Source organism: Oreochromis niloticus, linkage group LG12 (assembly GCF_001858045.2).
Source record: "Oreochromis niloticus isolate F11D_XX linkage group LG12, O_niloticus_UMD_NMBU, whole genome shotgun sequence".
NCBI classification, from domain to species: domain Eukaryota; kingdom Metazoa; phylum Chordata; class Actinopteri; order Cichliformes; family Cichlidae; genus Oreochromis; species Oreochromis niloticus.
In genome coordinates, this window is record NC_031977.2 from 19,183,706 (window position 1) to 19,196,936 (window position 13,231).

The window sequence follows — 13,231 nt, forward strand, 5'->3', positions numbered from 1 at the left end:
AATGAGAAAACATTAAACAGCAGAACATAGTCCAAGTGCTGACGACAGACATGAGGACCATAAAAAGTCAGATTTCTGATGTACCATGTTTTTTTTTTTTCCTCTTATCAGCAGTTGTTCAGTGTTAGTATATGCAGCTTAACCTTTGTTTAACGGCGTGTTTAGTGCAGCGATGGCGTAATAGGGAGACCGATTCCTCCAGTCAGCTGGGCAGAGAGAGGTGATGGAAGCAAACCAGTGAATCAGTGGAGCGGGGAAGAGGAAGCCATGAGGCATCCAGCACACTGGACCTCATTACCTTTGACAGGTCATTCATTAGCAACCCGCCCAGCTCTCAACAACCCAGACACAGCTCCAAAGACACAGCACAGACACCACCACAGCAACGTCAAACCGGCCGTACACTCAACCAGTATGCGATGCAGAAACTCAGTCACAGCAAGTGAACAGATAATATCCAGATTACAGTGCATTATAAAAAGCTCACTACGAAAATACAGAACAAAAATACATATCCACTGATTATGAATTTTAAGTATTTTTAAAAAAAAGGAAAAGTCCAACCCACAAACACTACATCCCCATGTTTGCCTGTCAAAGGCAGAGTCCCTCCTTCTTCCCTTTGTAGCGTTGGGTGATTTTCTCCAGTTCACCAGAAAAAGATTATAAAACACTGGCCGGGGCGTAGCTGCTCTCATAACGGGAAGAGCGGGAACAGATAACAAGTTTAAAGATAAAGAAACTCTCAATGTAACGTTATGTCTTACAAAATACAGGACACTTCATTTATTCACATACAGAGGTAAAGTGTACCTTTGGAGGAAAATAAGTGTAGAGGGAGGTACCTTGATGCCCTACAGGGAGTCTCTCATGTATACAGTTTTACTTTCTAAAAAGTATAAAGCTTTCTTTAAACAGCCATCAAACTTTTGCAAAGTACTATCACCATGACGGCCTGCTATACATGTTTAGACCCGACTACTATGACAGGATAGGAGTCACATCCTGGCATTTTCCTCTCGCGAGGCGCGTTTCCTGCTAGAGATGCTCCTTTTTTAACGATAACTCCACAGTTGCTTATTCAAAACATGTAGGGCCTGTGTGGATGAATGAGGCACAATGAGAACTGCTCATATTTAAAATCTCACACTTTCTGTATTTTCTTAGTACTGTAAATCTCCCGATTGTGAGAAGAATGTTACAATTACCGATCATATAAGAAAGTGTCGTAAGGGGCAAAGGAAAGAACGTGAAAGGAGAGATAGGGTGGGGCGCAGCCTGGTGAGGTGGAGATATGGCTAGGCTGTCCTAAGGCCCCGGCTTCGTTTATGAGGCTTTCACTGAGGATGGATTGCAGGCGGGCGGATAGGCCTACATGCTGCGGTTGCCCTGGTAACATAAAGCAATGAAGTGAGGGTAGCCATGCTCGCTTTCCTTCCACCCCCTCTCTCAAATTTCTTCCCATCCCTTCTTCACTGCCTCTTTTTATCCTCCATTTCCTCATTCACTTTTTCATTCACTCCTTCTCGTGAACAAAACCTGACCACTGGCATGCTGCTGATGTCATGGTTGCCATAGTGACAGAAGCCTCAGAGCACCGAGGCTGTTTAGAGGCGGTTAGGTCAGGGGGAAAGGTAACTATGGGTCAATACAATGTTGGAACTCTTCGTCCTGGGATTTTGTTTACATACTTAAGAGTTCACACGCAAAGAATTTCTTTAGCAGACTTTCTCACGTGTTCTGTCTTTGTCCTGAAAATATGAAAGCCAAGCAGTTCAAGACTATTTTTTTTTTTTTTTTTTTTTTTTAAAAAGCACACCTATATACATACATAGATACACACATATAAACATGTATATATATATATATATATATATATATATACACAACATATGTTTTTAAAAGATTAATTAACTTTTCACAAATACAATGAAGGTGAATTATGAGGTGAGGAAGAAGTGTGCCGCAGCGCCCGACATGTGCCGTCTTGAAACGTCTGCTTGCTTTGGGGCATGTCCTCTGAGTCATGTTCCTACACATCTACAACTCAAGCGGACAACCTGTCTGCTGGATACAGCATAGGGAGGAGGTTTAGAAAAACAAGCAAACAAACATGAACAACAAACATCTTTATCATCTGAAAAAACAAACAAATAAATCTGAAGTTCCTTAAACGACATAGACACTCATTCTACACTCATTTCAGCTTATGCAGAGAAAACAGGTAACTGGTGGGACTGTTGCAACAATCAAATTCTCTCTCTTATACTCTCTCAAATACTCGCTCTCTCTATTTGCAATGATGTAATGCAGCTAGTGACACAAGCTGTTTTTAAAGTACACAGCAAAAACAAGGAGAGGCTTTCGGAGTCAATACAGTTGAATTAATCTCTATGTAGCCTTGTTATACCTGTGGGTGGATATTAATTTTAAACAACCCTGTCGACACCCTTATTTGGCTGTAAGATTAACGGCTGTAGGAGGGGTCTACATCATGAAAGCATCCTGGGCTTTCCTTACACAAGCCACAAATGCTGAACCTATCCAACAAAGCTGAACCCTGAGAGATGCAGGTTGAAAATAAAGCTCCCATGTTTGACTTTACGACTCTTAAGATGCTGATTTCTCTTGATACTGTGCTTTGAATTTACTCTGCACTCTTTGTGGATCTTATTTTCTGATAACAAAAAGCAACCAGACTCACATTACCATCGCAATTTAAGATCAGCAACGAGGCAAAATGCATCGAAACTCGAAAAACCTCAACTTGATCAAACAGGCCTGTAACTTCAGCTTGCTCTGCAATGATCGTAAAACACACATTACATAACCGTGCAGCTCAAATCCAAACAAATGCACCTAATGCCTAATATGCACATCTCTGAACTATAAATAACTAAATAACACTGTATTTTTACCACAGCCTGAGTCTTGGCTGCACAGCAGAACTAAAGCTATATAAATGGGCCCTTCTTGCAGGCGCTGTAAACCCTAATGCTCTAACACAGACCCTCCATCTCCAGCTAAGGGCCTGCTTTGACAAATGAAAGTGTCTGGCACGGACAAAGCAGTATGTCCATCTCCGTCGCAGCAGTGTGTTTACATGGAGTTTCATCGAGTGCAGAAACATGCGGTCTATGACAGCTTTAAAACAGCCAGCTTCAGAGAGTTTAAACTTGATAATCTATCAGCACACAGGCTCTCTTTGTTTAGTTGCTCCACCAACGTCACGCATCATACGACCAATCGTTTTCATCATTGAGTATGCTGTGATTGCACACTTCAAGAACTCCCCGTGTTACTTTATCTCCTCTCTGACTGCTCGTCTTCGTCCCCTCGTTTCTGCGGTTGTTCATTTTTAGTGTGCGTGGGTGAGGATTTGCTGGAAACCATAGTTGTGTTGCCTCACCTGTATCATATAAAGCTGGGCGATGCGGTACTCCTCCACACTCATGGGCATGGGGATGCGGTACTCCTTGATGAGCATGGTGAAGCTTGGAGAAGGGGGAAAGGGGGATCAGGGAGGAGATTGACAAGGGAACAGGGGAGGGAGGGATAGAGGGAAAGGGAGGGGGAGAGGGGGAAGGAGAGACTCGGGATGCTCCTATACGAGACTTGTCAAATCACCAGCTGAAGTCCACATTGATGGCTCCTGTGGAGGTGAAAGAAAACGTAAAAAACTGGGTTATGGGTGCTGCACATTAATGCAAAACATCCCATTTGTAGAGTGTGTTAGAGTCAAAACATATGGATAAAGTTAACATCTTAAAATTCCTAATGATTATTCCAGATCCCAACACTCAAAAATCAGACAGCAGCAGTAAAAAAATATCAATAATGTGCAAAACATGTCAGCACACAGACTAAATTCTGAATCTGTCAAACTCTGCTACACACATCGGAGGACAAAGATCCCCTCTCGTGGCTCACAGGCAGATGAAGAAAAGAGCCAAAGTGTCATTCAGGACATATGCTCCATGTAGTACATATCTACTCCAAGCCTTGGCAACGAAGACAAGCACCGGTGTTGTGCCTCCATCCAGCATCGCAAATCCAAGTAAAGCACTTCCTAGGATAAATACTCCTTCTTATACACAGGCCACTGCGTGTGTTTTTGTGTGTAGGTGTGTGGCCAGAGTCTACGAAGAGCACCCATGCCTTGCCGACGGTCCCAACAGCCACCCTTTTTCTTCCAGCGGTCCAGCACCGTCACATGGGGTGCTAAGTTAGCATAAGAGGGATTACAGTAGAGTGGGAGGCATTATATAACGGTGTAAGAGCCCCCCTGTTCATGATCGAGGTTTCACAAATAAGAAATACACAAAGCATTGTTTTCAAACCACTGGGTAGAATAGGGGTAGGTGTGGGCTATACATACACAACGTGTGGGTGGCGTGAGTTGCAGAAGTCTGCTTTGACCGTTAAGGCAAGAAAACAGCTCTCCGAAGCTAAAAAAGTACAAAACAAGATCACGCCTGTGCAGCACCATACTGCACTGTAGTGGAAGTTTATCTAAATAACTATCACAGTTATTATCTCCTTCCCAGGTTATGTTTTTAAATTCTCAAACTTGGATATTTTAACAGCAAAGATTTAAAGGTGTACTTTGATAAAGCACATATTTGAGTCAGGTGACCCTGAATCCTCTCTTAGTTACTCCGCAATAGGCATAGGCTGCTCAGGGTTTCTCACGAGTGTATCTTCTTCTCCCTTTATAAACCACTCTGCATTTAATCATTAGTCATTATTAATCTCTGGCTCTCTTCCACAGTGCATCTTTTATCCTGTCTTTCACCCCTTACCCCCCGACCAGTCGCAGCAGCTTCCTGAGTTTGATTCTGACAGAGAATTCTTCCTGTTAAAAGTGAGTACTTCCTTCCCACTGTCCCCAAGTGTTTGCTCAATGGGGATCATTGGATTGTTGGGGTCTTTACTGTGCCATATAAAGCACCTTAAGCAAGTGTAATGATGTGGCGCTGTATAAATAAAACTATCTTAAATTTCAGTTAAACTCAAAGTTCAGCCTGTTTTCAGATAGGTCAGGTGAAAGCACATTAGGCAGGTTCTTAGTCATGCTGCTGAGGAGACTATACTGCACAACACCATCCTGACACTGCTGATTTAGCCATTTAGCCAAATGTGACCACACAGTCTTGCATAACCTTAATATTTACCAATTTCTGAACTATGGAAGCTATTGGACCTTGCTCAGGAATGCGTCCATTCTGTGTAATCACTCTAATCACATCAATATCCCCGCTGCGTCACTTATCCACCAAACAAAGGCCAGCTTTGGTCGAACCAACAGACCCATTCCCTCCAGTGTTTGAATGGTGCTAAAGAAAAGTTTTTATCTGATGAGTTTACTGAGGCTGGAAAGAAGACGCAGCCTGACCGACTTCACATCTGGAACAGCAGCTGCTTACTAAAATATTAGGAAGTGTTCTGCTTCTATACATTTTTTTGTGATTTCTTTACAGTGAATAACAAAGCACTGACAAAATCAGAGCAGAACACCACATTTTGCTGAAAATAACTGCACTCTTGGGGGGATGCTAGAATAAAACTAGGCTACATGGAGAGGCCCGGAGGAAAGCCTGCAGCTCTGGAGCCCAAAGAGTCTTTAGAAGTTAGAGCAAAGTGCTTATTCTTATTGATTAACAGCTCCAGAGTAACATTTACTCCAAGCATGGTTTAAAAATGTGGCAACACTGTTAATGCAGATGCATTTATTGATGCAAGAAATGAGTCTTTCTGAGTATGTTCTCTTAATACATCCATAATCTGTGGTCAACTGTACTGATTTGGAGGTCATTCAGTCTGACAGCGATAAGACTACTTCTTTTACTGTCTGCTGTCTACGATTGCTTTATGAATCAAAGTTCAGCCCCCAACGGCCAGCCCACACACACACACGGAAGTGACAGCAGGTATGCAAATACCACAACAAGGACACGGCAAACAAACAGAAAGCTGGAAAACCAATAGGGAGCTCAGAGGGACCCTGTCCACTCAAAGCGGAGCTCTGTCCGGCAGCATGTGTTCGGAAGCTGTTGTTCTGCAGGGATTAGCAACATTACTGATGCATGTTAGTTACGTCACTATTCTGCAGGATTACGGCAGTATTGCTACTGGTGAGCACTGCACATAGCAACCATTTCCCACCATCTTGATTACTCAATTAAATTCAGTAATTTAATTGAGTAAGTAACACAAGTAACATACACGCTAAATTCTGTTTTGTGCACCTAATGAAAGTAAGTACTCGTATTTGGCTTAAGTCTGATTTTAAATACCAGCAAATGTGAGTCATATTCATGCCTTGTTGGGCAGAAACTAGGAGGTTATTTCCGCCTTCTATAATCTGCAGTTCCAGCTTAAAATATGTTTTTTCTGCTTCAGTAAAACGTTTTGTTTCAGTGGAAAGCTTATGCACCACTTTCCAGCACAAGTCTCCTTTTGTCCGGCTGCACTTGTGTAAACTCACTGAAGCAACAATCTCACATGAACACACCCAAACTTTAGACACTTATATGACAGCATACATCTTGTATTGTATATTTATGTATTGTGTCTGCGGTTGTATTGACTACACATTATGAGGCCTCCTGAATTAGCCGATTTAAGACCGCGTGACTGTTCCACAAATACAGGCATTACGTTTCACTGCAGATGAATCCCAGATAGAAAGCTTTCCTTTAAAAAAAAAAAAGAAAAAAGAAAAAAGAAAGAAAGCCTTTCCTCCTGCTGGTTTAAACCTGTGTCTCTCTAACTTTCATTTTTGCCTGATGCAGATGCTGTGCACAGCACAGGACCGGTAATGTACGATTCACCAGCAGCCTCGAGAGAGTACTGGCACCATGCTTGACCCAGAAAAAGCACTCACACACAGAGCTTAAAAATAGCCTGGTCACAATAATCCAAGCATACGTAAGCAGAGTGCTTGACGTTGTTTGTGCAGAGAATATGCTCATTCCCTTCTAAAAATACTGTCTCTGCCCCCCTCTAGGCAGTGACGCAACAGCAGCACAAGCCCATGCACAGCGCTCATCACAAAGCAGCCCCCAATGTTCCTGCTCCTGTTTCGACAAAGCTGAAGACAGCGATAGCTACAAGACACTTTGAGTGGGATTGCCTTTTGTACCTCTTCCTGCTACCGTTTCGCGATCCTGTGTGGCCGGCATACACCCTGAGGTGCACAATGTTACATCACAAAAAGTGTGATGAGCCATCGAAGGTATTTAAAATAAAATAAAAAAAATAAAAAAATGCAATTTTTAGCAGGCAGGAGTGTTATTGTTCCGAGTGATTCATTTTTTCCTTCCTTTTCAAAAGGTGAATTACACACTAAAAATCACCGTCAATACAGAAACGTTCCAGGTAACACGATGAATAATACAACAGGAGCCATAAGGGTGATGCCTTTAATCATGGCTACATCTGTCTGACTACAAAAGTCATTCTCAACAAACAAGTGTGGAGAGCAGCGCACATCTGGTCACGTCTAACCACTGATAAGTGACAAACAGATGAAACCTGCTTACTCCACAGAACACAGACCAGCATATCCTTCAGGTCAATTGCTTTGACATAAACATGACATGTGCCTTTCATTCTTGGCTTTCCTTGCCACTCCACACTGTCCTTCACTCTCATAATGGAAAGTGGCATGACTTAATCTGTCCAAAGACATGATATATGCACAGTAAACAGACAGATCCCCAGGACAGAGAGCAGCAGCTGGGTCTTGCTGTCAAACACGGAGCACAACACCGAGAGGGCAGTGGTGACTCACTGGAGGCTTTTCCCAAAGGCTGCAATGGTGGCGCTCCTTTAAATTTAGCAGTGTTTTATAGAGCATCGTGCTGAGGCTGCGCACCAGAGAAGGCGGTAAATTCCAGGGATCGGTGGCTCACGTGACTGTTAAAATACAAGTGGAACATATTAGCCTCCCGGCTTGCCTGAAATACAGCAGATCGGTTTCACACTGTTGCTCTCGTATCACAGAGGCAACTTCGGTTATGGCAACTGCCTCAGCTTGTGACAAGAATCCTTGATCGAGTTGATGGGCTTACCGACCAATCCAGTTAAAATGTCAAGAGGCTTAAGACAAATGTATTCATGCTGGGCGGTACACGCACACAAATGAGGGAGTTTACCATCCATCTACGAGCCTAAAGAAGCCTTTGGGCTTATTTCGAACTCTCACTTCAGTCTCAAACATACTGAGATTATAAGGTGAAGGGTCTAATGAGGGCAAAGAAGGAAGAGTATTTATCAGATAAACAGTATTTTTGTGACAATATAACGTTAATTTACATCCAACAAAACCCACCCCTTTTAGGGACCAATAAAGAAATTTAATGAAACTCTTTATCCTACCTTATTATTGTTTAAGGCTTTTAAAAAAAAAAAAAAATACTCCATGAGGCAGATGCTAGAGTATTTCTTTACCAAGACTGGGACTGGACAAAGGCCGTGTTTAACCTTGCTTGATTTTAATACAGCACTGGAGGAGTGAGCAAACATTGAGCCTCTCTCTTTATTGAAAAAGATTTTTTTTTTTTTTTTTTTTTTTAAATATGTGACACCACACAATGCACAGCTCAACACAAAGGCAGAGCAAGAGCATTATGATGGTTCTTCAGTTAGCATCAGACTTGTTTTAAACTGAGGCTGACTTAAGATGAGAAAATCTGTTTTATATGGAAAAAAAACAAAACAATGTGTGAGTAATCACCTTTGTAAGCCGTGTTATAAGCTGACAAAACAGTACAATCTTGTAAAAATACAGGGGCTAAATAATGGCATGTCATGTTGTTCTTATACAGTAAATACAACGAGCGCCGTATGCATTCTGTAACATATCCATCACTCTTTCCCGTCCCTCAGGTCCATAATCTTCCACAAACTATGGAGGTGGGAACCTGCCCTTGTTCTTTACTCATCACAGCACAAGGGGAAAGCTAAAAATACTTGACACCCTGTGAGCATCTCCTGCATTGTGTTCCTCCTCCTTCTCCTCGTCCTCTACCTCCTACAGTAGCCCTGCAAGTATGATCTGCTTCTAAAAATGAGCCTGCACAGGGAGGGAATGAACGAGAGCAAAAAGAAATCGAGCTCAGGCACAGCCGAACATAGTGTCGTGAAGCTGAAGTTTGATTACCATGGAGAAAGGGATTTGTTAACCAGAGCAAACAAATGAATAATTTTCTATTAACTGAGTTTTAGTTTTAGTGCGTACACCCGCTTGGAAGATATCTAAAAAAAAAACAAAACAAACAAACAACAAAACAAAACAAAACCAAAAAACAAAACATCAGTTTAAAGAGTGTCATAACTGCTCATTTGATGTGAAAAGCTCTCCTTGTGTAACATACAGAAGAATTAGATATTAGAAGAAAGCCACACCTGTTGCAAAGATATCTGCCATTATTGCAAGATCTCGAGGTGAACATGATTTTAATCTAAAGCAGATCATCTAATTTAACAGAGGGCAGGAACCACTGGAATATAAGTTTTACATTTGACACCCCCCCCCCCCCCCAGCATGTAATTAAAATTCAAAAATAAATAAATCGGGTGCTTGGTGACCGCTGAGAACTTTAAGCCCCTTTAATAATTGGAGCCATTGTTTTCTTATGCCTCAGTGGTGCTCGTCAACGCCGCAGTGGTCCAAAATGGGCCCGTTACATACCAACACCATCTCTAACCAACCCCACGCTTCACTCAGAAATCCAAAATTAGATGACCTTATATGAAAATTGCACTTGGATTAATCAGTTACGTGCCAAGGTTAAACGAGGATCTCCCCTTGCTGTCATTCTCTGAAAGTGCTCAGCGAGCCTAAATGAGCTGCGTAGAGAGAGTGTGTTATATAACTCCAGCAGATACAGAAAAGGAAAGCGTCGCTACGCTCACATTTTGCCCATTCCATTAACTAATTCATGTAGCCCAGCAGACCAAAAGGAAAGGAAATGCTTTGGTGCATTTAGACAATCTCTCCAAAACATTCTCATCAGTCACTCTTCGAGTGTTTGGCAGCAACAAGACGCTGATTCAAATTAAGGTCTTCTTGCTAATGTGGAGACTATTGCAGAGTGCATGCTTACCAGTGCCACAAAGGCTTGGACGGATAACAACAAATGAATTTCCATTATCACTGCCACTCTCTGTCTCTCACAACAGTGAAAAGCAGCTTTGGTTATGTAGCATACGACAGCGCTGTGGCTGAGATTCATTACTGCGCTAACACCTACACTATAACTCTATAAAAGAATGTGGGCACATGCAAGTGTATCGCAACCTGCAGAGAGGAAAGTGAGCGCTTGATATGAAGCATTTAAAAAGGTGCTGAAACATCTGCAAACTGCAGAAGCAGCAGGGCTACGAGTAAAATATTTATCAGCTGTGACAGACAACAAAGGTCGTGGTCACTGCAAAAGTATAGAAGCATATAAAGCTTAAAGGCAAGTGTAAACAGAAATCATTGTGCCTTGCCTGGGGTCTATTTTTAGTCTCTCATATTTAAAAAGAAAAAAAACAACAAAAAAAAAAACACTCAGGCAGCCTCTTTATAAGTGGTAATGCAACATTCTTCTTTGTTTTTGAATGAGTATGTCACAGAAGAGAAAGAAAATGCATTACACTCAACAAAACTTGAGAAGAAAAATGTTTTGCCTTAGGCCAAAATGTATTTTCTTTCCTGCCCCTTTATCCTCTCCATCATTGCTTGAACAGGGGGTTACCATGGAGACACAGAGGGGCCTTTCCTTATTGGTTGCCAAGATGAAGTCAGAGTGACGGGGGAAAGTAGAGACCAGACGCTGCCGGGGCTGATACTTGTTTCTCCTGTCTCCACTTTCACTTTTGTCGGCCTCTTTTCCCTCCTGCCTTAGCTCATTTCCACCGCAATCCACTATAGAAGCCACATCGATTCATATAGCAGCCCTAAATATCTGCAACTGTGTCAGCATGCAGGATTTAAATGTGGCCAAAAAACCAAAAACCCAAAACATCAAATAGCCAAGAAAATTCACGATAAGACTTGAAAATCCTTATATCCTGGTTTAAGACTAGTTTGCTTCTGCGTCTTCTGTACTATGCTATGCTTAAAATTACTAAATAAATAAATAAATAAATAAATAAATCAAGGCACACATGTTACTTCCTGCAGCACATCAAGAGTTGAAAGGTGGCCTATGCCCTGTCAGTTTAATGCTAGTTCTCTTTATGAAGTTTAAGATTAACCAAGTAAACTACTGATAGATCCTCTTTGAAAAACAGCAGTCAGTTACAAGAAAGTGGAATGAAAAACAAACTCTCTGTGCCAGCTTCACACACTAGCTTAGAGGAAAGTGGATCCGAAAACCTCTCTGTGAATCGAGGACACAGAGAAACTAAAAGTGTGCAAAGTTGAAATGGTGTACTTATTAAAACAGACTAGTTTTGAATGTTATGACAGTTAAATCCCTCAAAAGTCCCTCATATCAAACTAAATTCTTGTTCGGCTGAGTGCAAAGTCCAAGCAAAGGGAGGACAAATCTGATCTCAACTCAATTATCGACACCCGTCTCAGCCGGTGCTTTGGTCTGTGTCAACCTTATACTTTCTGGGTTACAACTCAAATCACTGAATCATCACTTCAGCGTGCGTCACTGCTCATTTCAAGGTTACTGTGCATCAAGCACATTTAAAAGGTCAATGATAAGAAAGCTGCTCATAAAAACAGCCCAACGTTACAGGCTGCCCTTTGGTGAAATACCTTAAACCCCTTTATGTAGCATAAATAATGCAGCCTTCCAAAAAGTGCTCTACCCACTCACCAAAGAGTGAAGCAGCTTCTTCTACTGACCATAAAAGGCCATTTTCAAAGATATTCTTGGTCCTGTGTCTGTGGCTGTGGCTAACACTGCAGCGGGTTGTGAGGTCAGCTTTCCAGCCTTGTGGAAAGCCCGGTTATGGGATTTTCTTATCAGAGCAAGGGGCTATAAAAAAAACCACAAATTCTCACTACAGTAACAGATATACAATAAAAGTCTCTAACTTCTCCCTTTCTCTCTCACACAGGCACACAACTCTGAAAGGAGGAAGACGTGGCACTTTGTCTGGCACGTAAGAACGGGCAATACAGAGAGACTGCCCGAAAAGAAAAAAGCCTGTACAGTGAGAGCAAAAAAGTAAGCGTGAGACGCCGAGTTAGGGTCCAAAGGGGTCTATTTTTAGGTTAAGAAAAATCAGGTGTCTCTGACCAGTGGAAAAGAAAGAGGAACATGGGTAAAGTGACATGAACCAGCGCTGCTGCTTTCATTTTACGAAGTCAATGTGACTCAGAGCACTGCGAGGGCTCAGGGCAGAACCAAAAAAAGGAAACAGACATAAAATGGCACTTGTGCATCATACTGATGTAAAAGCTGCAGAGATAAATACTTACATTTCTAAAATATGTGAAATAAATGTGGCTGGCTCATAACTAATGTGGAGCTAGAATAAGGAGGTGTGAAAAAGTCCACTGACGAGCACTTTCTTAATGGTGAAAGCAGCATTTCTAATTCACAGCTGACTGTGATCCTTCATCGCTCGATTTACTTTCCCTCACAGAAGCAGATCGTTCTGCCTAAGAGCTAAAAGGTTTCCCGGCACAGAGAGCATGTGCCAGACTGCCTTGATATCCCTTCATCTACAAGGTTGATGATTATGACCAGGAAAAAAATAACCATGCCACCCCCCCCACCCCTCTTAGAGGATGCGCATAAACTCGATTCATCTTCCATAAAAAACGAAGCTCGAGAAAGGACACAGGAAGGTGGACAATTTCTATAAAAAGACTTCGGCTCTTCTTTGGAGTCCGCCCACACTGCGAGAAAAACTTGTGTCCAAATGAAGGAGGACATGGAGCAGACGCGCGCAAAGCGTACGCCTTTGTCTCATTTCCCAGACAACGCCACTGTAGGAGCATTAGCAATGATGTGCCATTCATCAGCCGGCTCATCAGGGATGCGTGGGGACAGGTTGTACCCCTGTTGTCCCTGTCAACAGCTCAACACCAGCATTAGCATCACCTGTTTTGTTTAAGAGAGCTGAGGATGGGAGGGCGAGATGGGAAAAAGAGAGAGAGAGAAAAAAAAAAAAAAAAAAAAAAAAAAGAGGACGGAGTCTGCGGAGCTCGAAGTGCAGAGAAAACACAGTGTTCCCTTCAGTGCTTGGCCGGCACCCAGGTGCATGATGGAAG

General features: G+C 42.3%; 1 protein-coding gene and 1 long non-coding RNA gene across 2 annotated transcripts in view; one reads left to right on the forward strand and one right to left on the reverse strand.

The window, feature by feature from the left end:
- LOC100700304 (membrane-associated phosphatidylinositol transfer protein 2) overlaps positions 1-13,231 on the reverse strand; it is a 44,216-nt gene that overhangs the window by 20,880 nt on the left and 10,105 nt on the right. Inside the window, 1 exon segment of the mRNA XM_025896965.1 lies at positions 3,410-3,652. Within this exon segment, the coding sequence (XP_025752750.1) occupies positions 3,410-3,487 (78 nt within the window). The 5' untranslated portion in view covers positions 3,488-3,652.
- LOC102076225 (uncharacterized) lies at positions 5,814-10,560 on the forward strand. The gene is made up of 3 exons (XR_269665.4): positions 5,814-6,134; positions 6,795-6,930; positions 7,010-10,560. It is a non-coding gene; the product is annotated as an uncharacterized LOC102076225 (long non-coding RNA).